Consider the following 26134-nt stretch of genomic DNA (forward strand, 5'->3'; position numbering starts at 1 on the left):
TTTAGCTATCGAATGAGACCTTTTTTTAACTTCATAGGATATTTACATGCTACATCGAAGAAGTATTGGTCAGATTAGTGTGAAGGACCGCAAAAAACTAAAATGGCTCCCATTTTACAACCGTGAGAGAAAGAAAAAATTTGAGAGCCAATTTGTCGATAAAATATGCCATAGTTCATGACATTAAACGATCGGACACCGGCGTCGGTACGCATTGTATAATAATAAACGTCTACTGTAGAATTGAAAAACCTCTTCCTTTTTTTAAATCGTTAAAATTATTGGATTTCGCGCTATCAATTAACTGCAGTTGTTATTATAAAATTGCAGCCAAGATCTAGTATATTTTGAAACTTGTACGCAAAAAGATCGAGTGTAGCAAGGATCCATTTTACCACCACTACTCACTAGTCTATTAAACAGTTTTTGCATGCAAACACTGTCGTTAGTAGTAGCATCTTGCTACATCGAAAACGTATTTCACCTAAATTAGGTACATTATGGTTTAAACTTTAACTTCTAGATGTTACAAAATTTTGTGGTTAGAAAATGTTACAGTGCAACAACATGCTTATCCCATGCTTTCTCTATAAAATTAAATTGGTTAAAAAATGTATGTAATGACACGTGCAACAACGGTATAAAATATTCATAATTCTTACAATTTCATCGATTTCTACATTATGCAAAACACTACAAGCATGTTAAGTACCAAACTAATAAGTAACATAATATTTTCCGATAATATAAAATTATATTGTTAGTTATTAAGTAACAACATAATTATATTATTATCGGAAAATATTATGGTCGGAATTCTAAAGTAAACATCATTGTCTATTTTACAGATAATCAAAATGATATACATACTTAATATTAAGTTCTTTATAAAGATATAATTTTTCAAGATTATTTCTTGTGGTGCGATCGAAATTCTCATACAAACGTAATACCAAGATCATTTCCCATGACGAGAATATTTACCATATTTGAGTTATTATTCAGCTTAAGATAGTAATTACCTATGTTCCTGTACAAAGATATTTACATACCAAAAAATATTAACGATTACAATTTAGTACTTATCTAATTTTTTTTTACTACAATTTAGTATGTAAATATTTATTTAACCTAGGTAATTACTATCTTAAGCTGAATAATAACTCAAATATTATGGTAAAGATTCTCGTATGGGAAATGATCTTGGTATTACGTTTATATGAGAATTTCTATGGCACCCGGACTCTTAATATTCCGTATGGAACAAAACTTTTCAAAACATTATATTGTATTGCCTTAATGACCGTTTGGATAATATTTATTATTTAACCTATGGTAGAAAATGTATACCAACAACCGAAGCCAACAACGTAACTATATTTTCTGATGTGAAACGACGGATAGTGCACAATGCACATGCATATTGCACGTGCTATGAGTTATGACACGTGACACGTCACTTAATTAAGTGACTAACACGTCGCCGGACGCTTCCCCAATAAACACAATACCGCTTGAACTGTGAACCTCATTGTTCTTCGACGATTGAATTTGAATCACATTATAAGACATTCCTCAATGACTTACGCATCAAGTCAACTGTGGTCGAAGGGGAGGCCGGGCATTTACCCAGCAGGGCTAAATTGGTCACATTTAGCAATTCCTCTCGATCAATTCAGCAAATGAATTGTCAAAACTGTCAAACTGACAAATGACAAATTAGTACGAATTACTACAGTGCGACAAGGTTATATGAACGTAGGCTAGCACGGCAACCAGAAATACTTTCGCATTTCTACTGGTGGCCGTGCTAGCCCGGCTGGTTGCAAATAGAATATTGCAAACACCCCCATTGCTTTGGTGTGAACGCAGCCAATATGCAGCTGGTGCAGTCGAATATTACACCCAACATATTCATTCAATTGGGTGTACCGTGTAGGTAATATTCGACGACATTAAGTACTATTTGCTGACTACTAAAATTAGACCGCAGACATGAATATTTTGCTTAAAAAATTAATACGTGAGAGCCTTCTTACACATGATGTTCAGTAAGATCTGGCTCCCTCTAAATTTTCGTATTTGTAGACTAATTACTCCAAAGCGACGGCCAAACGTAATCCAATGTTGTATATTATTTCGCCGACTTCAAGGTGAATTGATCATATCCAGTTGACCTCCTAGGGAGGCGAGCAACATTCAATTATATAACCATGTCTTATGTAACGAGTCCTGCATAAAGTTGCTTTTGGTGCTACATGTGAAGTGTTCAGAAATCCGCTTTTTGGCTAACTGTTCATTTTAGGTTGATAAAAAGTAAAAACTATAGTAAGTATGTCCTTTCCCAGCGTAAAAATAATCTCAAAAATGTATCAAAATCGATTCAGCAAAAGTGAGAGAGAGATAACATATAGAGAGAGAGACACTCTTTTGTGATTATCTAATTAGTAAGGAGTAGGGAAGTACTGTTTTAATATTTATCTATACTTCTAATATTTATATTTTTATATTATAATTCTAAAGCGGAAGAGTTTGTTTGTTTGAACGCGCTAATCTTAGGAAGTACTGGTCCGATTTGAAAAAATATTTCTGTGTTAGATAGCCCATTAATCGAGGAAGGCTATATTTTATCACGGTAATACTAATAGGAGCGAAGAAATAGAGGAAAGTGTGGAAAAAATGGGGGGAAACAATTTGAAAGGGCTTATTTGAACGCGCTAATCTCAGGAACTACTGGTCCGATTTGAAAAATTCTTTCAGAGTTAGATAGCCCATTTATCAAGGAAGAGTATAAGCTATATTTTATCACGCTAAAACTAATAGGAGCGAAGGACTTATCCCGCGTACTACTGGCGCAATTTTTATGTTATTTGGCACAGATAAGAAGTAGACTACGTGAAGGATCATACATAGGCTATTTTTGTGGACTAATTTGTCTGTGAAATATCTAATTTACGCGGGTGAAGCCGCGCGGAACGTCTAGTATGTATATAAATTACCGGCCATCTGCCTAGGAATCTGGGGACACTGTAGTTTGAAGTGTCCCCGCCGAGACGAGCTAAGCGAAGCCCAAGGGCACTATAGGTAGCACAAAGGTAGGCCTTTTCTCGAAAGGTTTCGCCGTTTTTTTGAACCCTCATAGAATTGGTTTCCGATGTTAGGTGTACCAGATAGTTCATATTTTTAGGATATGATGTCAATAATAGACTTACTTATTAAACATACAAAGTCTCAATTGAACAGGTCTAAACATTAGATTTTATTGTTTTTTTTTTTTATGAAATAAGGGGGCAAACGAGCAAACGGGTCACCTGATGGAAAGCAACTTCCGTCAGCATCAGAAGAGCTGCAAGTGCGTTGCCGGCCTTTTAAGAGGAAATAGGGTAATAGGGGAGGGTAGGGAAGGGAAGGGAATAGAGGAGGGTAGGGAAGGGAATAGGGTAGGGGGTTGGGCCTCCGGTAAACTCACTCACTCGGCGAAACACAGCGCAAGCGCTGTTTTACGCCGGTTTTCTGTGAGAACGTGGTATTTCTGCGGTCGAGCCGGCCCATTCGTGCCGAAGCATGGCTCTCCCACGTATAGATATCGAAAATACACCGGAATTTGGTTAAAATACGCCGTAAAATAAGTAATGGAAGTTTAAATGTGAGACTTTCACCAATTTTATGAATTAAGACATGAAAGTTTACACGGGATGGAGATTAACTAAAAATCTTTTAAAAGAAAAAAACACGAAAAAAACTGCATAGCAAGTAGCAAGTTACAAAAAGGACTGAAATCCTACCAACAAAATTTCAAGTAAAATATTATTATCTCGACGACCACAAAAGGTTTGCCCTGTGAAAAAGACATCAGATCTAATATAGAGTCAAGCTTCTGAATATACGCGGTCTAACTCTATCGACCCTAACTCCAACAAATTCCACATAATATTCTGCTAATTTAGGAATAACCTCGCCTTAAGGATCTAACACAGTGGAATTTATATTCTATTACACAATATCATGAACTTCACTCGATAGAAAAAAAATCCAAAATTACCTCTTCTTTTAACAAAATTGTCATACTATGTCCAATTAATTTGGAATTTTCAGATAATTTTTGTACTGAATTAAAAACAAAGAATATGTCTTTTAAATCTTGAAAATCGTCCTTTTTTGGGAATACAGGGCCTTAAGGTAGGGTGCGTATCTCACTTTATAGCAATGAGTAGTAACGGACCACATTTTCCATTCATAAAACGGTAAGGAAAATGCGGCCCCGCTGCACACTATTACTATAATAATTATGTTCTTGTACCTTTTCTAGTACCAGCACAGAATAGAGTATAGACAATAGTACAAGGTACCAGATAATGAATGTAATACTTACTATTTGTGCGTATCGATTATTATAAATTGAAACTCGATAAGGATTCAGACGCAGACATAATATATCTTGATCTATTTCTGTGGATTCAGATGATCTAGTATTTTTAATCGATAAGCATTAACACCATTCAGATGATGTAGTACTTTTATTCGACAAGCATTAAAACACGAGTAATAATATATTGTGTTCTGTGATTAACACATTGACCCTAAGCGAATAGTAAATCGGCCAAGTACGAGTCGGACTCGCGCACGAAGGGTTCCGTACCGTTATTAAATTATATATAAGTACCGTTATAGAGCAAAAACATAGGCCAAAAATTGTGTTTTTTGTATGGGTGCCCCCTTAAATTTTCATTGGAACGAAGTTCCTTATGGCGCGTTCGGCGTTGCGAAAGCCGTAAGGAGGCTAGACAGAACGATATTTGACCTCGACACTTTTTTATTAATACCTGCATAGTAGGGGCAGAGGGCGTTGATAGTATTCCTGTGCGTCAACTAGATGGCGTTCTTGAAAATAAACATCGACGAGTTGTTAGTATTCCTGGGCGTCAAATGTCAATAGATGGCGTTTTTTATAATTTTTGTGAGAGTATAATAATTCCATTGGCTATTGAAAACACATATGACGTAAAATAGGATCAATGAAATATGATAATGTAATATGTAGATATGATCAAATGATCATATATATTTGATCCTATATATGATTATAGAAATGATCCAATATAAATGATAATGTAATACCCCCCTAACTAATGTCGAAACTACGGTCACTGACCCGCGAGCGGTCCGGCTAAAGTCAATGACATGGCCACAGTGCAGGCCTCGCGGACTCTGCAAAATGAAGACCTTGACTAGGGGGAAATGATCGGCCTGAATATTTGGATTGTTGGGAGACGGGAGGGGAGCTAAAACCTGTGATCTGTTCTCAAAGAAAAGTTTCTACAAACAATAGTACTTATAATAATTTTAAACTAAGACGTATAAAACAAAAATATTTTTGAAATTTAATAAAGCTAACACAAAAGTAAATAATAAACTTTAAATAAAATTACCTATTAATTATAAATGATAATTATAATGTAAAGTATTTTTATTTTCATGGAATAGTACACATAGCGCCATCTATGAGAACACGTATAAATCAAGTATAAATTACTTTGAATTTAAAATGATTTATTGAGCTCAATAAAATTTTGTTTTATGAAAATATAGTACTGATTTTAATAGTGCTATGGTTTTTAGAAAATTCCATCATCTTTCAAGTTTCATGTGTTACGGAGTAAAGATTATCCAAAAGCACCTTTGCTTAAACACATTTAAAAAACAATCAAATGTGGCATTGACAGTTACAGTCAATGTCATTGTCAGCGCGCAATGTTTTGACTTTTAATTTTCATTGTCATTATTTGTTTAGTTGGAATCATAGAGGAAAATAATACACGGGGCAGTTGGAATCGTGCGTCGTTTGTGAGTTATCGTTGATATCAACGATTAATTACTTATTCTGGTTAGAATAATAATTAATACACTTTTTTCCGCTTATCGAAGGAGGTTCGTTTGTGTAATTTGAAATCGTCCGAAGGGAAGTTGCTGCAATGACTGGTATGTTTTCTTAACTTTATAGAGTTCACGACAACTATTTTCCCTGAGTAGAATTTAAACTTGTATATTGTGGACCGTTTAATATGATAGCTTATTATCACCGTCGGTAAGTGAACCAGTTTCTTACCGATGTAATATTTTGGGTTCCGTACCCAAAAGGTAAAAACGGGACCCTATTACTGAGATTTCGATGTCTGTTCGTCTGTCTGTCACCAGGATGTATCTCAAAAAGGTTTCACAGATTGTGTATTTCTGTTTCCGCTATAACAACAAATACTAAAAATGAAACATAATTAATATTTAAGGGGGGCTCCCATACAAAAAACAAAATTTTTGGCCTATTTCTGCTGTATGACGGTACGGCACCCTTCGTGCGCGAGTACGACTCGCACTTGGCCGATTTTTAATTATTTTATTCCTACAAACTACTGATTTAGTAATAAGAAAGCTAGAATAGAATTGCAATGACCTTTAAATGTTTAGGATCCTTCCCTCCATAACATCCTCTTTACATGATAAGTATACTTAATACATTTTTTTCATAAAGTAATAAATTACTTTATGAAAAAAGTTATTATAAGATCAATCTTGTAAGACAGATTTACATATTATTATTATGGTACAAAGTGCATGAAAAACATGTTTTATGATACAGAGACCAATTATTATTATTATAGATTGATGTCATTTTATTAGTTTCCACTTTCCTATAAAATGTTATTGTTCAAAGAAAATGTTCAATTTGAACTTGTTTCAGTTGTTGAATTAATGCATTTTTAGCAAAATGCATTAATTATTTTGACTCTGTTTTAAAGTAGTGTACTGTATAGTTATATTTTTTTATATAGATAGTTTATGGCTTTTAAGACCTTATTCCTTAACTATGAGGCTTAGGAGTAGTAAACTACATCCATCTTAGATGATACAATTTTATCACATAATAATAATATTATTATGATGTATAATATTGTACTAGATCCGTTGCGCCAAAACTTGTTTATCGCGCGGGAACCGTGCATTTTTCCGGAATAAAAAGTACTTATCCTATGTCCTTTCCCGGGACTCAAAGTATATCCATAGGTACCTCAGCAAAATCGGTTCAACAGTTTGGGCGTGAAGAGGTAACAGACAGACAGAAAGACAAACTTTCACATTTATAATACTAGTATGGACAGATAAATTTGTTCTAATTAAACTTTTGAAGCCTGTTGCTATGTATAAAGTTATTTTATTGTACCCAATTTATTTTAATTTCTTAATTTGATTAGAAAAATACATTTTATTAATTATTTTGGATTTAGCTTCAACACAGAACTTTTTAATTGTTTTTTTTTTTTTTTTGTTACAGGAACAGTAATAAACAGCTCAAAACCAAAACAGAATGTTGCCGAGGTAATTTCCTATTTATTTTATTAGAATTTTTTTTTTTTTTATGAAATATGAGGGCAAACAAGCAAACGGGTCACCTGATGGAAAGCAACTTCCGTCGCCCATGGACACTCGCAGCATCAGAAGAGCTGCAGGTGCGTAGCCGGCTTTTTAAGAGGGAATAGGGTAATAGAGGGTGGTAGGGAAGGGAATAGGGTAGGGGATTGGGTGTCCGGTAAACTCACTCACTCGGCGAAACACAGCGCAAGTGCTGTTTCACGGTTTTCTGTGAGAACATGGTATTTCTCCGGTCGAGCCGGCCCATTCGTGCCGAAGCCTGGCTCTCCCACGTATCGTTTGTATTTCTTACTATTAAATTAAAAAATAATGTTGTTACATGCCTGAAAATTTGCATTGTAACATCAAATAATGATCGGTAATCACATGTATAATTGCTAATAACAGTGAAAGTAAACATTGTAAAACTTACTAACTTTAGTAGCTCATGTAACTGTGAAAATCCGGAAATAACTAGTTGTTGATAGACCTAAATAGTTTTATGAGCCTTTCTTTAATATCATACAATAGGGGTTGATTTTTTTAGGTTTCATTTTGGCAATAATATTTACGCAACACCTAAATTGACAAATCTATTAGCAACTTGTATAGGGAAATCTGTTGATAGTCCATGTTAGCAGGATTGCTAGTACAACCATGGAATTGTTGCAAGTCAACCAATTATGTATTGTAATTTGTACCATACACTACTAAGTATAAAACCACAATTAGTATAATTTCAAGGTGAGAGAGCCGAAGTGATTAATGGAATTTATTATAATCATATCATAATTACACTTTGTATCTATGTGCTTATGATTCTAATTAATTATTTAAATTATACAGATATTTAGTGTTATTAATTTATATGAATGCAATTACATGATAAGGGTAAAGCATGCACAAAAAGGTTTTTTTTTGTAGATAACTCAAATACATTATAATCTGATCAGGATATCATCCATGTTTTTGTCTTGTCTCTGTCTGATATGCTTAAAAAACTACTTCCAATAACAGCTGTGTAACCAGGGCCCCCGCTACAATATGTGCAATGTGTGCAATACACACGGGCGCCATCCTCTAGGGGCGCCAAATTGCCATCTTTAGGAGCGCCAAAACCAAGGTCCCAAAAAATTTGCCTAAAGGGGCGCCAAAATCCGTTTCGCACAGGCGCCAGTAGCTCTTATGGGGGCCCTGTGTGTGACTTCAAATTGATAGATTATTATTTATTGAAGGTGTGGAATAAATATTTTTAAGTTCCTTTGAGGTTTGGGTCCAAACTTGAATGCATTGTGATCTTCTTTAAATATAACAAATGTTTTAGGTGGTGCAGAAAGCGCGAGACACCTTCCACAGAGGAGTGACGAGGCCGATAGAATGGAGGCGGAAACAGCTCAAGAATCTTTTGCGGATGTACGAAGAGAACTACAACACCATGGTCGAGGTTCTCAAGAAGGATCTAAGAAGGAGCAAAATGGAAGCTATTCTGCTTGAAGTAGACTATCTTATCAACGACTTGAAAAATACTCTCCATAATCTTGACAAATGGTGCAGTCCTACCAGGGTAAGGACCTTATAGCTAGGTTTTTTTTGCTGAGTTTCTTTTCTTTTTTGTGAAGCCAAACACATTAGCAGCCGGCAGCCAGTCGATATATTATGTCAAAATCGATTGTTCAAAATTTGAATTCGATTTTTGAAATTCAAATGTTCTGTATCCACTCCCGTCCGTAACATTTTAATTTTATATCTCTACCTTTGGACTGTGATAATTAATGTCGATAAGACTTTGTTTTTAGTTGCTAATTACATTTAAATACTTATCAGTAGTCAGACAATTAAGCATTTACTCTTTTACATAGCCAATGTTTTGAGTCATAAAAAAATTATAACGTCATGTTTCAAGCCATATATAAAACTTGGAAAAAAAATATATGGAGCAAAAATAGCTCAAAAATTGTGTTTTTGTGTAGGCTCGAGCCCCCCTTAAATATTTATTTTATTTTAATTTTATTAAATTTGGGAATTTTGTGAGAATTTCAAGTGCCTACCTGCTACCAATTGCCATAATTGATATCGAGTTAAAAATGCAAAAAAAATCACGTTTGTGGTAAGTATGTGAGTCCCCTAAAATATTTATTTTATTTTTAGTATTAATTGTTGTTATAGCGGCAACAGCTATACACAAATCACAATCTGTGAAACAGAAGTCTAGCCATTTTAATGGAAATTTTAAAAATAAAATTTCCATGACAATGCATAATATTGTACATAGTAACAAGATATTGCGTCTTTATATTTTTAATTAATGCAAAAGGTTCAAAAAACAGTAATTAAAATAAAATATATTTAAAACATTTGCACGTAATAAAACGGAAACCTGTTTTGCTGTCGGTTAAAAAAACGTGCAAGTCTTTCGATGCTATAATACCTATAGCTATAGCTATGTTGCTGCCTATGCTATACAGTATACATAGGTAATAATAATATTTTTATTTTATTCAATCAGGCAATATGTTTAATGCTTGTTACCCTTTCTAAAATCTTTGTAAGTACTAAACTAAGTCTGCTTTTTAGGGTCCCGATTAAAAAAGAGAAAATATTTGTTTAATGTTACAAATTTTTATAGCTATCACTCATTAATTATTATCAATTTTTTAACTAAGACGAGATATCAGTTATCGCTTGGCTTGAATTTCCACCATTTTTCGATAAGAAGCTGTTGTATGTGTACCGAAAAATAACATTCATGATCTACATTCGCACTCAAAAAAAGTGTGACGGATCCATGAATATTTTTTGTAGATTTGTTACCATAGAATATGGATGTTATTCAAACAACAAAAATACAAAAAATATTTATGTGTAGCTACCTAGTTTTGAGATGAATAAATTATTCAAAATGTAAATTACATAATTCATCGTACTTCGATAAAAATAACTTTTAAAACTTGTGTCATTGTTATGTCGACGAGAAATCTTCCACAAGAAACAGTTTAAAGGTACGCGCATAATACTCGTATTGTGACGGGGTGCAGCGGCACTGGCCGCATAACACGTTTTGCGTATACGTTTTCCGAATTCGTATTCCGTTTTCGAAATTTCGAATGCATAGAATCAGCAGAAAATACATTAACACCTCCATCGTCGGTATCGCAGTTCGCTTTTTTCCGAAAGGAACGAAGTCCGTAAGCGGACGCGTTCGCGCGTGGAATAAACGAACGTTTGCGGTAAGGCGGGTCCACACCAAGCGAGACACCTCGGGCGAGTCCCGCCGCGCGCTGCAAGCGAGCAGCCGCGGACGAGGCATGCTCGCCGAGGGCGAGGCGGACGAGGCATGCTCGCTGAGGGCGAGGCGGACGAGCGTACACAGCAAGGTTGCCTCGCTCGAACAGCCCGAGCCATTGCTCACAAAGACACGATGGCACCGCACGTACGCACAGCCATGGCAGCTTATGCTTTTATTTTGCTATACACAACTATAAAAAATATGAGGATCTCGTCTGTATGATCCTAACAAAGACTCCATTTTTTTAGATCCTTAACAGGAATATTCATTTTGCGGCTGATTTTTCTCCAAGAATGAAGCCTCATCCCTCTGTTAGTGTAATTGGGATCCCTGGCATCCCAACATACATTTGCGGCGTATAAACTTATTACTTGTTGACTCTGATCGTTCATTTTTGACCGCGGCACAAACCAAAACATATGACGTCCACACTGCGCGAGGCAAACGACCGAGGCACCTTTGAGCATTTCAAAAAACCGACACCGCTCGGCTCGGCCGCGCGCGCGCTCGCCCGAGCGTGAGCATGCGCCCGCCTCGGGCGAGCATCGTCCACACCAAGCGAGCGTACGGCACATGCCGCGCGAGGCGGGCCTCGCCCGCGGCGGCTCGCTTGGTGTGGACCCGCCTGTAGACTCACGAAATTACCAGTGGCAGTGTTGAGCCTAAAATTCTGAACTTCACTCTTATACGTCTATATAGACTCAAGAGTTTATTAGCAGAGTTAACATTTAACTGGCTCAATGTCAAACTCACGGTCAACAAACTGCGGGTGCATCCTGAATTGTTTGTTCAATAAAATACATACATACACTATCATTTACATACGAATGTAAGGGGCGCTCCACAAAGTACGTCACATTTTTTTAAAAGAAGGGACATATCGTACTTAGCACTGTTGCACTTTAAGACGTATAGGTACCAAATGAAAGAGCTGATGTTTAACTAAAAGAGCCGGAGTGCTACAGCTTATACGGTACTGGTCCCATACAAAAATTCTGCTTATAATATTTTATATTATTGTAATTTTTTTAAAGTTAGATATATATGAGTTTATGAATACTTACTTACTTATTTACTTAAAATTTCTTAAAATACTAAAAAGATATTCGCTTTATGTTAACGAATCAATAGAAAATATAGTTTCTATTGTGAAACACAAGTCGATACGCTTCTGCATGTGATAAACGTGCATTAAGAGCTCACCTGACTCTAAAAATCAAACATCGTCCTTCTCTCTTCACACTCACGCCCGTCTTTCATATGCCAGGTGAAAAAGGACGGCGCGGAATCATCGCTGAGTTAGTTTTACTTGAATAAAAGACGAACTATAATGATTATGAAAAAAGTGTTTTGAGCAAATTTAGGTTTTATCAATACCTTTTTAGATATTAAAAAATATTAAAGAAAAGACAGCAAACTTCGAAGATACAAGCAAAAATGTGTCTAAAACAAGGTTTTTTGTAAAAAAGAAACTATCGAGCATTTTTTGAGTAATCGTGTTTTCGTCTTGAGCATTTAATCTTTATGAACTGAAGTTACTTGTGTCAAAAAATCAGTTTTCTAGACCTTACAGATTTTGAGATCTAGGTTAAAGTATGTAGTCAAGTTAGGGTCATATGGGCTCTTAACCTATTTGTGAATGTAAAATACTCTAATCAATTGCAAGTGATGTAATCTTTAGTATCAGAAACATTTTTTTTCTTAACGTCGTACAAAGTCCTAGCCACTCCTAGCTCAACAGCCCAAATATGGAATAGAGGTCTTTTTATATTACCTATGATTTATGAAATAACCAGAAGTCCCTAAATATTCCGAAAACAGACAAAATAAAAATTAATTTTAAAAGTAAACGATTTATTAAACAAAGAATGTTGTTTTTTCATCCATCAACAGTTTCTTATTCTACAAGTAAACAATTACATATGCAACAATTTATTTTAAAATAATTGTGATAAGTTGATAACCTTTATGCGGTGAATATGTAAATAAAATGTAAGGTATAAGTAATGTACATACTTAACACTGTAGTCTAAAGTTTAAACTCTAATAACAATTCTGACTGTTTGTTTTGAATATTAATCGGCCTAAGCATCAAACTAAAATTACTTAAAACGAGTAATATAATATATAAAGTTAAAACTAACTCTTAATTTAAAGGAATAATTGGTTTCAGTATCAATAGACATTTAAAGGGGTAATTCAGTAGTTACTTTAGAAGTCGAAGGGGGTTTCAACAAATGTCAAATTAAGAAAAAGAATAGATAACGTTTTGACTTATAAGGTTATACTAGTAATATTTGACCGAGCTTTGCTCGGTATTCGATAAAACACGAATAAAATTACATTTTCTAAAAAGATTCCTAGCTAGATTGATTTATCGCCCCCGAAACCCCCTATATACTAAATTTCATGAAAATCGTTGGAGCCGATTCTGAGATTCCAATTATGTATATAAATACAAGAATTGCTCGTTTACAGATATAAGATTTTTCCCTTGTCTGTACATGACATGGTACAATCTAGAGTCTAGAGTCTAGACTCTAGGCTAGAGCTACTTAGAACTTGTCGCAACCAAAATGCTTTTCTCGCAACTAAGACAAGTTGATACCTCTACTGCTTCATGGGGTACCCCCGGTACATCAAAGCACCGATTATTATCAGTATAACTTATAAGTTAACTGAGATTCAATAACTTCCCTGCTTATCCGATAAACACTCACCGCGTTGACTAATAAACGCGTGATTTTCAAATTACGAAAATCGAACGGGTATTTTGAATTTGTTGCAGCCTTCGAAAAGGTTCGTCAACATACTCGAGCGATTTTTAAATTCCGAATCGAAAATCGAACAAAACTTTTAAAATATACAAAACCTTTGTTGTTGCAGCCTTCGAAAGGATTCGTCAACATCCTCGACGACGTGGTGATTTACAACGACCCTTACGGTGTGGCGCTGATCATTGGAGCGTGGAACTATCCGCTTCAGCTGCTGCTGCTGCCAATGACTGGTGCCATCGCGGCCGGCAATGTAGTGGTGGCGAAACCCAGTGAATTGGCGCCCGCCAGCGAACAGTTCCTTGCGGATATGCTGCCCAAATACTTGGATAATGTGAGTAAGGCTTAACGTTAACATAAGCATTGTTTAAACATAGGCTTAACGCGGAAGTGGGTAGACAAGAAAGAGGATGCAAGAGTCACACCACTGAAGCACGAAGAATGAAAACTATAAGTACTACTTTGTTATTTTAACCAAGTCAAAACACCAACACGTTTACAGGACAGACAAATCAAACTATAAGGGCCTGTTTCACCAATTCCTGATAAATGCTGGAACTTGGAAGGCTATCCACCAATTAACTTGACAGATAGAGTATGGAGAATCGGTCAAAAAAGTTGTGGATAGGCTATCCGGCACTTTATCAGGAAGTGGTGCCAAGTCACTCAGGCAGTGTCCATACTTCATACAACTCAATTTTACAGTACTAACTCCTGAAGTGATTCCCAGGATGCCGTTGTAGTCTTCAAAGGCGGTCCAGAAGAGACTTCAGAGCTGTTGAAGCACAAATTCGACTACATCTTCTACACGGGCGGCACGAATGTCGGCAAAATAGTGTACGCCGCGGCCACGAAACACCTCACACCCGTCACATTGGAATTGGGAGGGAAAAGGTAAGATTACTGCCGACAGAATCAGAAATCAGAATCAAATCGAGATCAGCTCGATCTCAAACCTTTTACTCCTTCTGATATATTATAATAGCGCAAAATCGTGCTGCGGCTCAATTTGGAACTAATTTGATCTTAACGGCTTTCCCCGCTTCTGATAGCTATACTAGCGCACGATCGTGCTGCGGCTCAATTTGGAATCAACTAAAAAAAAAATGTATTCGGTGAAAGTATAAGGGAACTTTTCGTTCAAATTCCTTTGAAAGTAACTGAGATGGTGTTAATTCATTGACCATACAAAAATTAAAAAAAACTAGCGGTACTACGGAACCCTATATTGCGCGTGGCCCGACACCCAATGGGGATTGTTCATTTTTTTTTTAATTTTGCTCATTACAAAAACATTTCGGGGAATAAGGTCAGTGATTGTTTTTCTGTATATAAACGAAAAAAAATACCCATTACTTAGTTACTTATATTTTTGAACAAATATGTTTAACCTTAGTTTGACCTGCAATGGCGTTAAATTAGCAATAAATTTGATCAACATTACGTTTCGAACTTTTGGTAAGCTTCTCGTATCAGCTTTCACATATTGAGAACTTGCATTTGACGAACCAGCCATTATAAATAAGATTGAATGGAATTTTAAAATATACTGCAGAGGTCAATTGGCCGCCGATGATGACGTCAGAGCGAAACTTTAAAAATTTATTGAGAAAAAACTAGCCAATGAATTTCAAAATTATTTAATTTATATTCTTTAAATACCCTATTTTAACGAAATAAAATATGAAAAGTACATGTGATTTTTTTTGGACAGTGCCCATTGGCCGGTTTTTTACAATACGTGTTTTAAAGAGATGGAACCGACTATAAAAGTGTACGTAGTTAAGAATTAAAATTCCATATTTCGAAAACTACTGAAATGTTTTGGATGGCACTTTTTTAGCACATTTGTTCAGACGCTGATATGACTAACATATTAAGAAAACTGGGCAGTTCTAGAAATATTACATACATATGGGTCGAATTGATAACCTCCTTTTTTTATGTCGGTTAAAATGACAACGTTTAAAGTTTAAACCTAGATTTCTTGTCACAAATAATTCTTGTATTGCAAAAATCAGTTTTTAAACGTCATCAATTTTTATTTTTTATGCATTTCTTGCATTAGGAAAAATACAACTCAAACTGTGCTACTCTACATGCGTTCGAAATATTTTTACCTCTGGCAGCATCTTTATGACGAAGACTTAAGGATTAAAATGAACAAATTGCTGTACGTAATACGTATACATTATGTCATACTCCGTACTCGTAGCGTTTTCAAGAACCGGCATAAATAATATGACATTGAATGTTACCGTGTGATTCTATTTTAGGACCGAAAACACCATACAAGACGTATAATTTACCTATTCTTTATGTACGCATCCGGTTATATTATTACTAGCTGTTGCCCGCGACTTCGTCCGCGTGGACTTCAGTTTATAGCGCGCGATGTCAACAAAATTGGTGTCAAAAGCTTTTATAAAAAAACCCTGGTACCCCTTAAATCAATACAGGTGTGCAGTGTGCACACAATAAGTATTTCATTTTTTTATATTAAACTTTATATTTTATGCCAAATTTTAAAGCTTATTTAGCCCCCCAATTACACACCTTTACCCATAAACTATATATCATTGATAGGTTTAAGGTTACGTCACTGCACAGATAAAGTACTGAGTTATTTAATACCGTAGAATAGAAATAACAATCGAAAAAAATCGAAACTTAAATGTAAGATGATACCACCTCTTATAGAAAGACTTTTGAGCAAGCGTCAGCGCGATGTAGAAGACGCACGGCGCCATCTATTATGAAATTTTGGAACTAACTTAATTTGAACAAATTTACGCATTTTCACCCCCTTACAACCCTTTTTTCCAGTAAAAAAGTAGCCTATGTCCTTTCTCAGGCTTTAGACTATCTGTATACAAAATTTCATTACAATCGGTTCGGTAGTTTTGGCGTTTGGCGTGAAAGCGAGACTGACAGACAGACAGACAGACGGAGATACTTTCGCATTTATAATATTAGTATAGATTATGTGCACACTGCACAGCTGTTTTTGGGTATTTTGATTAATTCTACACCGGAATGGCAGCGGCGATGCGAGCACTTTCAGCGCTGCCATTCCGGTGTAGCGCGGCCCTAAGAGGGGTACCACTTACCAGGGTTTTAAAAAGTTTTTAAATTTGACACAAATTTTGTTGACACCGCGCGCTATAAACTAAAGTCCACGCGGACGAAGTCGCGGGCAACAGCTAGTTATGAATAAAAACAATATATAATAAATTAGGTATGATTAGTTCTGTTACAATAATGAAGTAAAAAATAAAACGCCATCTGTTTTCATATATAAGAATTAAAATGTTGATTGCATTGATAATATATTTTCTTGATGGAATATAGGCCAACACGGTACACTCGAACTCCTTTATTTTAGAGCGCCTTCTGTTGTCAACTTGTCACATAATATAATATTAGAAATGCAGTAGGAGTTCTATAAGATAAGATAGATTGATTATTATTATACCAAGTGATAATATTATTAAACATAATATTCTAACGTATTAAAAACTATAAACAAAAACATAATAACTAATAAGTATGATTAGTTCTATGTTACAATGAAGTAAAAAATAAAACGCCATCTGTTGAATCGTATTAGAACTAATATGTTCATTGCATCGATATATTTCTGGATTTTTTATAATTTTTTTATATTTAAGATTTTCGAAATATTATTTTAATACACATCCAAGACCCAGGAACATTGAAAACTTTTTGTTCCGCCTGCGGGACTGGAATCCAGGACCCCCGGGATGAGCGCTGGCCACGCGCAATGCGAATTAATTTTCATCGATATTTTCCCACATCAAAATGTAGCCTATGTCCTTTCTCAGACTCTAGAATAACTGTGTACAAAGTTTCATTGCAATCGGTTCAGTAGTTTGGCGTGAAAGCGAGACAGACAGACAGACAGACAGAGATACTTTCGCATTTATAATATTAGTATGGCTCACAGCTTTGTTACATGGGTGATGGGACGGTAGGCAAGGTAACTTTAGAGTTTAGATCTGCCATTGGCTGGTCTAACCTTACCTTGGGCCTTGGCCCTAGAAAGATTTGTCTCCATGCTTGTGTCTGTTGGAATTTGTAAAAATATTTTATGTATTACTAGCATCCGTGTGCCCCTAATCCAAGATATAAAAAAAATATCCACAGGCGAACATATAACCTCCTCGTTTTTTTGAAGTCGGTTAAAAATAAGTCGGGTTTTCCTTCTTGATGCTATAACTCCAGAACGCACGAACCGAATTCCACGGTTTTGCATTCGTTGGAAAGGTATCGGGATTCGGGCTCCGTGAGGTCTAAAGAAAAAAATCAGAAAAAACTTCAAGAGCAAAGCAGGAAAACAGGGAAAATCATTTTATGGCAAAACATTGTTTGCCGGGGCAGCTAGTGTTTACTAAAAAAATATTTTTTATGTTTGTATATTTCTTGTTTACAAAATCTTAACATCTTCAACGACAAATATAATGTGCTAAACAATATTTTTAAATTGATTAACAAACAAGTTTTTCAGGTTTAGATTGACGTCATTAACACAACTACCTTTAGAGTCATTCTTAACTACTTCTCGTTCATACTGATCCATCCATACTTCTATACTAATATTATGCGAAAGTGTGTCTGTCTGTCTGTCTGACTGTTACCTTTTCACGCACAAACCGCTGAACCGATTTTGCTGAAATTTGGAAAAAAAATCAGAAGCCGTACATTTTCACGGGACTCAAAGAATCTCTATAGTCCATAGACTATAGAGATACTTTGAGTCACGGGAAAATGTACGGCTTCTGCGCGATAAATGAATTTTGACTCAACGGAGTTGCGGGCGTCAATCGTCATCTAGTCACTCATATTTATATTATGTTTTGCCACAGAATATATTATATTAGTAGTACCAAGTTTTGCTAAATAACGCCAACAACACTTTTGCCCCAAAATCGTGTCGTTTTTCGAGCGGGAACCAAAATTTTTCTGTGACAAAAAGTATCTCCATGTACAAACATTTCAACAAAATCGGTTCAGCGATTTGGGTGCATTTATAATATTAGTATTGATTCTAAATGTTAATTAACAAAATGTTATGGGTGCAACTGTATTTACTTTAGAGCAGCCCCGGATTATAAATAGGCCGTTAGAGGCCACGGCCTAGGGCCGCAGCGTCCTAGGGGGGCAGCGTCCATAGAGATTAGAGGCACTACAGATTAAAAAAAAGTGACCTACACCTGCCTACACTCATAAAAATATTTTGGCATTATTTTAGAGTGAACTTGATTTTAGGTATTGATTGGTATACTTACCTAATTAGTGTGCGAATTTAATCCAATTTAACAAAATAAATTAGTTCGGCCATGACTCCGGAATCATGACATTCGACACCTTTTCAATAACATTAAATTGTAACTAACAATAATATTATGTTACATATTAAGTACTTATATGTTTTCAATTTTTCATATACTTAGCACAATTATTTTAAAAAAAGTATTTTTGTGTGATTGGTTGTTTGACACTCAAAAAGTGTTTAAAAATAAACGAATAAATAAAAACACGTATTTTTAATGCACATAATGAAAAAAAAAAACACAAAAAAGTATTAAAAAAACAAGATCTAATGTGCTTTATTCTAAGGCATTCCAATATCATTTTGTTTTTAATCAACTTGCAGAAATTAGGACGTTCGTGATTTTCTTGTGTGTTCAAAGATAGTTTCCTGTATTTTTTTTTTGTTTCAGCCCCGTATACATAGACAACTCTGTGAACATGGAGGTGACAGTGAAGAGGGTGTTATGGGGCAAATTCATCAACGTGGGTCAAACGTGTATAGCCCCGGACTACATACTGTGCACCAAGGAGGTTCAGGACAAATTCGTGGAGATCTCCAAGAGGGTACTGAAGGAGTGGTACGGGGAGGATCCCCAGAAATCGCCTGATCTATGCCGTATTATTAACAACAGGCATTTTAGGTAAGGAACTATTTCTTTGCTAAGTATATTTTTCACTATTATTTTTTCAATCAAATAACAAATTTGTTAAAATATAATATAACAAAATAATAGTTGAATATTATAAAAAAATAGTCCTGTGATTACCTGAGCCTTAAGGCATATAAGGATGCAGAAAGTTTAGTTTTAACATGGTCTAAATTACGTAAGACGATGCGGATTTTTGATACAAACCAAAAATACAAATAACCAAAAATACAATAAGAATACAAATATTATTTAGTTAGCTAAATAATATTTGTATTCTTATTGTGACCTCATTCACAAACCATTTTAGCGTTAAATGAGTAATAAGAACAATATGTAAATTTAAATATTTATTATCAATTTAGTTTATCATACTTAGTTATGAATTAATTTGATAAAGTAAGTATAAATTAATTATTATTATGTACCATCCAGGAAATTTATTCATAGGCCCTGAAGGTCTCCGGCATTTGGTAGAGCTATGTCAATTCACTGTTAGTTGTAATCTGTTGGCTAGGTTTACATAAAGCTACCAAATTCCGTAGGTCCATCGGTCTATGAATAAACTTATCTGATTTATCACCAAACTTATACATATTCCAGTCGCCTCCAAGCGCTGGTCGACGCGTCCAAGGACAAAGTAGTTATTGGCGGTCAGTACGACGCTCAGGATAAGTACATCGCGCCGACTATAATAGCCAACGTCACAGCCACAGACAAGATAATGGAGGACGAGATCTTCGGGCCAATACTGCCGATTGTGACTATAGAGAACGCGTATGAGGCAATAAAGTTCATTAATGACAGGTGAGTGACAAAAATGCTGCCCTGCAGTACCTAATCCTAATACCTCAATTAGGCTCACACGTTTTGCGTATTCGATTTCCGAATTGGTTTTCCCTATTCGGAAAACCGAATGGAATCTCATGAAAGCACATTACATGCGCACACGTTCGTTTTTTCCGAACGAAACGTACGTTTCAAGTGCAAGCCAGCACGTTCGCGCGTGAAAAAAACGCTAGTCTCACGAAATTCCGAATATGGAAAACGAATTCGGAAATATAATACGGAAAAGTGTTAATTATTATTTAAATTCAATTTTGACAAAATGTATGGAGCTTGTGTCAAATCGTCATTAAATTAAAGTTAGTACTTACTTAATCATTAATTCTGAGTTTGAGCATGAGTACAGTAGAAATGGAGAACACAGTAGAGTAGGATAAAAATGCTGATAATATGTTTTATGAACAAAATAGCAGATTTCATTGTCAATTTGTCTCATTGTCTATTCTTCAGTAAACTCTTTATATAGTCGCCATGCTCAGCGTGCTGATAAATAATGAGAGAGAGAGATGAGAGAAAACTCTCACTGCCCCACACTCAGAGACGAAAGACTTAACGCCAGTTAGACCGTAAAATTAGCAGGTCGATGTCTGTCGGTACGAATATCGACGTAAAGGATATTAAAATAACATTCATATCAGCGCGCCTTGTACAGTGGCGGTTACGACGCTCGCCGCGTCCTTGATAAGGCGAAATAGAAGAAAAAAACGTTTTTACTTAGATAATTAAACCAAAATGCAAAATGTAACCACAAATTGTTCTTCTTTAGGTTATGAGATTTTCGTAGATATGATTTTTGAAAGTAAAACTATCATTAGCTTCATGAATAATAAGAAAATATCACAAAATATTCGAATTTAGCCTCCTCTTCGGAGTTATTTTTGATCGAGTGAAGTTTTTAATATAATGTTTCGAACCACAAATTGTCAAAGTACACATACCCCGCGTTCCATTTGATGTTAAAAACGATCAAAACGCTCAAAATGCCTCCTATTTTAAGCGTTTTGATCGTTTTTAACATCAAATGGAACGCGGGGTAAGTAAACAACAATGTGTATTTTTTTTTCTTTTATACTATGTCACTATTTGTTTGTTTATTATTGATTCAAAGTCATGTACAATTGGGTCTATATAGTCTATATAATGAGGATTTTGACATAAGACTCATACATTATCTGTCAAACTCTCCATTAAATTGAAGTTTTCTGTTTTATCATCATGTCTCTGAGTGTGTTTTGACAATACATTTCGATTCGTTAAGATCTAAATATACCTAAAATATTGAAAATCGATTAAACTATTACGCCATTGTAATTATTTATTAATAATCGTGATTAAGTGTTAGTCTACCAGAATCTGATGGCAATTTTTGACAGCAGTTTTTAAAAAAAATATCCTTGATCATTGGATAAATTTTTATATTTGCATGTTTCACGCACAGAATTAGCCGCTATTAAAGGAAAAAAGGGATCAAAATGTTTTATTCTTATTACCCCGCCCGGTATTGCTAGAGTCAATTTATTTTCTCACTTTTTGCCATCAGATTCTGGTAGACCTATAACATTTAAATTGCTCAACTAGGCACTAACACTGTGATTTGTTTTAATTAAAATTAATCGGAAATCCTACTTAATAGAACATTTTCTATAATATTATGTTTCTGCAATCTCGTTGTCATATCACAATATGGAATACATTTGTTTTGTATAAATATTATTTGTTTTGTTTTTGTTTTTTTTTTTTTGTAAATGGGAAAATGTACTAAATCTGTATTATGTCTTTCCAAAACGACCATTTCAGAGAGCATCCTTTAGTATTATACTTATTCAGCAAGCAAAAGAACATTCATGACCTTTTCATCGAACAAACGCGGTCTGGCAATTTATCCATCAACGACACAATAATGTTCTACGCCGGTAAGACAAGGACAAAACTATGTGTACATAACTCTGTCTCCTTCTCGCTTAAGGTACAGGGATCGGAATTTGTAAATAACTTAATAATTTCTTTAGGACTTTTCTGTACGAATGTACTTGGAATGTAGATGTAGGGTATAAGTAAAATTTACAGATACTGCACGCTATTTAATGTGATAAAAATATTATGTAACTAATTCCCTAGAATATGTTACTATATTCCCTATAATATTATATTTAATTATGTACCTCGAAACATAATAGTTAATTTATTATTTAAAAACCCTTATTCTCTTATATTTTATTAGAATTTTCTCCTAAATTAAATGATGATTAATTAGCAACTAAGATCATTAGAGCAATTTTGTCGCAAAATATGTCTTTTATATGACTATAAATTTGAGAAAATTACTCATTGTATCACTTTAATGGACACAGGACATTATTGAAATTTAACACACAAGGAAAATATTTTTCAAAAACCCTAAACATGGAATAAAATTCAGTTTTTCTTACTAGCGGAATATGGTAATTAAGTTTTACGAACAGCAATAAATTATTTAAGTACATTTTTAGAAAAATAACCGTGAAATTTATTAAGCATTGTTTTTAATTACATTATGATGGATTCTCGCAAAATATATTCTCCTTAATTGTGAGGCAATAGTAATTAGCAGCCGGACAAATTTATCTTAGTTATGTTACACGAAAATATTTTGATTATTTAATTAATCTTATTCTTATTTAGCTCTGTAGCCGCTTTAGAGACGGTCGAAATATGAATAAAATAAATAAAATCTGGGAAATAATATTATAGAATTAATTATGTTTAAATCTTATAATATTGTTATGTATAATTATGATATAACTTATTTGAGTCGCGAGTATCAACTATTATAATATACCCCTTCTACAACATACCTTAAAGTACACCCAATTGTAAAAAGTATTTGGTTGATTGCGGCCTTCCTGTATAATATGATCTTAATTTTCTATTATGTGAAGTGCTAACTATAATATAATATTTTTATTACAGGATATAATATTGTCTATGCTCTATATTCTATACAAATGTGATAATATCTGTTGTCCCTTCAAATAGCATGAAAATGGACTGAGCTAAGTGACCACTAAGTAATAAAATTATCATTCCCCTCTTTCACGTACTTAAAACAGCCGTGCCGTGCGATCGTCATCTCTTTTATGTAATAATACTGCGTATTCTGCCATAAAGAATTTCACATTGATTTTAGAAAAGAAACAGTTTAAAAATAGACTGAGATATTTATACGTGGGAGAGCCATGCTTCGGCACGAATGGGCCGGCTCGACCGGATAAATACCACGTTCTCACAGAAAACCGGCGTGAAACAGCGCTTGCGCTGTGTTTCGCCGAGTGAGTGAGTTTACCGGAGACCCAATCCCCTAACCCCTACCCTATTCCCTTCCCTCAACTATTCTATTACCCTGTTCCCTCTTAAAAGGTCGGCAACGCACTTGCAGCTCTTCTGATGCTGCGAGTGTCCATGGGCGATGGAAGTTGCTTTCCATCAGGTGACCCGTTTGCTCGTTTGCCCCCTTATTTCATTAAAAAAAATAAAAAATAAAAAAATATTTTGTAACAAAAGAAGCTCTACTAAAGCAACAAGCTAAAAACTCTTTTCAAACGATAACATGCATTCTTTATAGTCGGAAAACCAAGCGTAAGAAAAAGACTGCTGGCTGCATCACTTCCATCTCTTTCTATAGCTCAGTCCATTATCTATATGGTGGTGGTATTTATTGTCTATGGTCGGTCGTAGAGAAAAGCCCCTGGTGCTGTACGTGTTCGCGGCGAACAAGGATGCTTACAACAACATAATCGAGAACACGAGCAGCGGGTGCATGTGTATTAACGATACTATGATGCATATGGCAGGTACAGTATTCCTTTTGGTTGGGGTCTTTGCGTAAAAATAGCAATTAAAAAAAACAATGTCAACATGACAAGAAAGGCTGTCAAAATTGTTATTTTTACTTGCTTAATAAGCAGCAGGCCAGTAAATAAGCAATGCTTATTTACTGGCCTGTTTTGTACGCAACACAGCGAAGAACCGTAATGCAAGGTCAAATCTCTTTTATTCGACATAACAATTATTTTTAAAAATTTATATATAGACACTAATTGCTATTTTTACGAATTACACCCATGTGCTTTACTTTATGTAGATACAAAAATTTAGTCTATGATAAAACTATATTTTTAATACATTTTGCTTATTTAAAGTACTTATTTTTCCTAATGTTTTTGTTTCAACATTAATAAAAAACAACAATCAAATTGTTGTGATTCTCACATACAATGTTATTTATTATTAAGTATTGCATTTTTTTAAATAAATTATATTCAAATTTCCTGCTATGTAGTGGGAAAAATATTTTAGGTTCCAGTGTAATTACTAATTAGCCTTAATATTTTTATAATAAATGTCAATAATATAGTTTTATCATAAAATAGCAAGGAATATATTATTGTTATGTTTGCATGTGCTTGTAGCTGTATAGTTAGTGACTAAAACGCTCTACTATAATCAGTAGTTAGGCATGCTTATTTTTTTTTTAATGAAATATTGTAATATGCATGTTTAATGTATATTAGTTTTTGTAATAAGCCAAAAAATGTTTATTACAAATAATTTTAATCTTAAAAACATTTTTATAGACTATACATACATATTCTGATAAGTTGGAAAAATAACTCATATAATATTTTAAATAATCTAAATTAATGACTTAAGATCCTACCAGAACTTTTGTGGGCTTGTAGCGTTTAAAAAAAGTCGGTAGTTTTGTTTTATATTTCAAGAAATGAGGAACTTATTGCGATTGCCGCCCATACACACGTACAGTATTTTAATGCCTAATGATTGATAGTAGTGTGTAACCCACTATAAAGCTATAAATATAAAGTACTGTTTCCTGAGTGCTCTTTTTGATATTGCACTACCTACTTTAATGAGTACATACCTATTATAGGGTGTTTACTGTGTGCCATTTTTAATATTTGCATCACCCTAAAACCAGTACATTTAAAAGGTGTTTCCATATCACCCCTAAACTTATGCCACAATATTTAAACACCCCTCTTGTTCGTCAGGGGTTAATAAAGTGCTTGTTCAGACATAGCGGAAACCGAGCGGTTAGTGTGAACGCTGTAAATTGTAATACAACCCCTTTGTTATAAGCTGCGAGCAGTCCAAATCGCGTGGTTTGGACCTACGCGCGCACTGTGTCTGAACAAGCACAAAGGGTGTTTCCACACCGCCTCTACAATCAGTACACATACACGTGTGTTACAGTTGATACGTTGCCGTTCGGCGGTGTCGGCCACAGCGGTATTGGAGCATACCACGGCAAAGCCACATTTGACACCTTCACTCACAAAAAGAGCTGCCTCACAAAGAACTTTATGCCGATCGGAGAGAAACTGGCGTCGTAAGTATTTTTATTGTGAAACTTCTTTAGGCATGTTTAGAATAAATTTTGAAGGTTGCGTATGACGCTACCTTCAAATTTTATTATTTAGTGATTAATAATATTATGTACTTTTGCCTAAAGTATTATTATAGCCTACTAGATAGTGCGTTTCTCACGTAACTTTCTGCCGCGCACTGTAAAACTCTGGAACGAGCTGTCACCAGCAGTATTTCCGGACCTATACAACCTGCAAACCTTCAAGAAGAGAGCGTATTCTCTTTTAAAAGGCCGGAAAGCACCTTTAGCTCTTCTGATGTTGCGAGTGTCCATGGGCAACGGTAGTTGCTTTCCATCAGGTGACCCGTTTGCTCGTTTGCCCCCTTATTTCATTAAAAAAGGTGTCTACTGTCTAGTAGACATAGATCATAGTAGACACTGCGTCTATTATCCACGTATATACAGGTGTTGTGGATAT

General features: G+C 34.9%; 1 protein-coding gene across 3 annotated transcripts in view; it reads left to right on the forward strand.

Annotated features, from left to right (window-relative positions):
* Positions 1-26134, forward strand: part of LOC121737051 (aldehyde dehydrogenase, dimeric NADP-preferring) — a 54809-nt gene that overhangs the window by 21699 nt on the left and 6976 nt on the right. The window contains exons 1-9 of one of the 3 annotated variants that reach the window (XM_042128592.1): positions 5814-5979; positions 7328-7371; positions 8729-8968; positions 13577-13798; positions 14195-14358; positions 19209-19439; positions 20049-20252; positions 24006-24121; positions 25542-25677. In XM_042128592.1, the coding sequence (XP_041984526.1) occupies positions 5973-5979; positions 7328-7371; positions 8729-8968; positions 13577-13798; positions 14195-14358; positions 19209-19439; positions 20049-20252; positions 24006-24121; positions 25542-25677 (1364 nt within the window). In that variant the 5' untranslated portion in view covers positions 5814-5972. Of the gene's footprint in view, positions 1-5813; positions 5980-7327; positions 7372-8728; positions 8969-13576; positions 13799-14194; positions 14359-19208; positions 19440-20048; positions 20253-22088; positions 22205-24005; positions 24122-25541; positions 25678-26134 lie in introns of those variants that run through there. The other 2 variants (XM_042128591.1, XM_042128590.1) reach the window with 2 other exon arrangements.

The sequence above is a fragment of the Aricia agestis genome, chromosome 20, assembly GCF_905147365.1.
Source record: "Aricia agestis chromosome 20, ilAriAges1.1, whole genome shotgun sequence".
In the NCBI taxonomy this organism is placed as follows: Eukaryota; Metazoa; Arthropoda; class Insecta; order Lepidoptera; family Lycaenidae; genus Aricia; species Aricia agestis.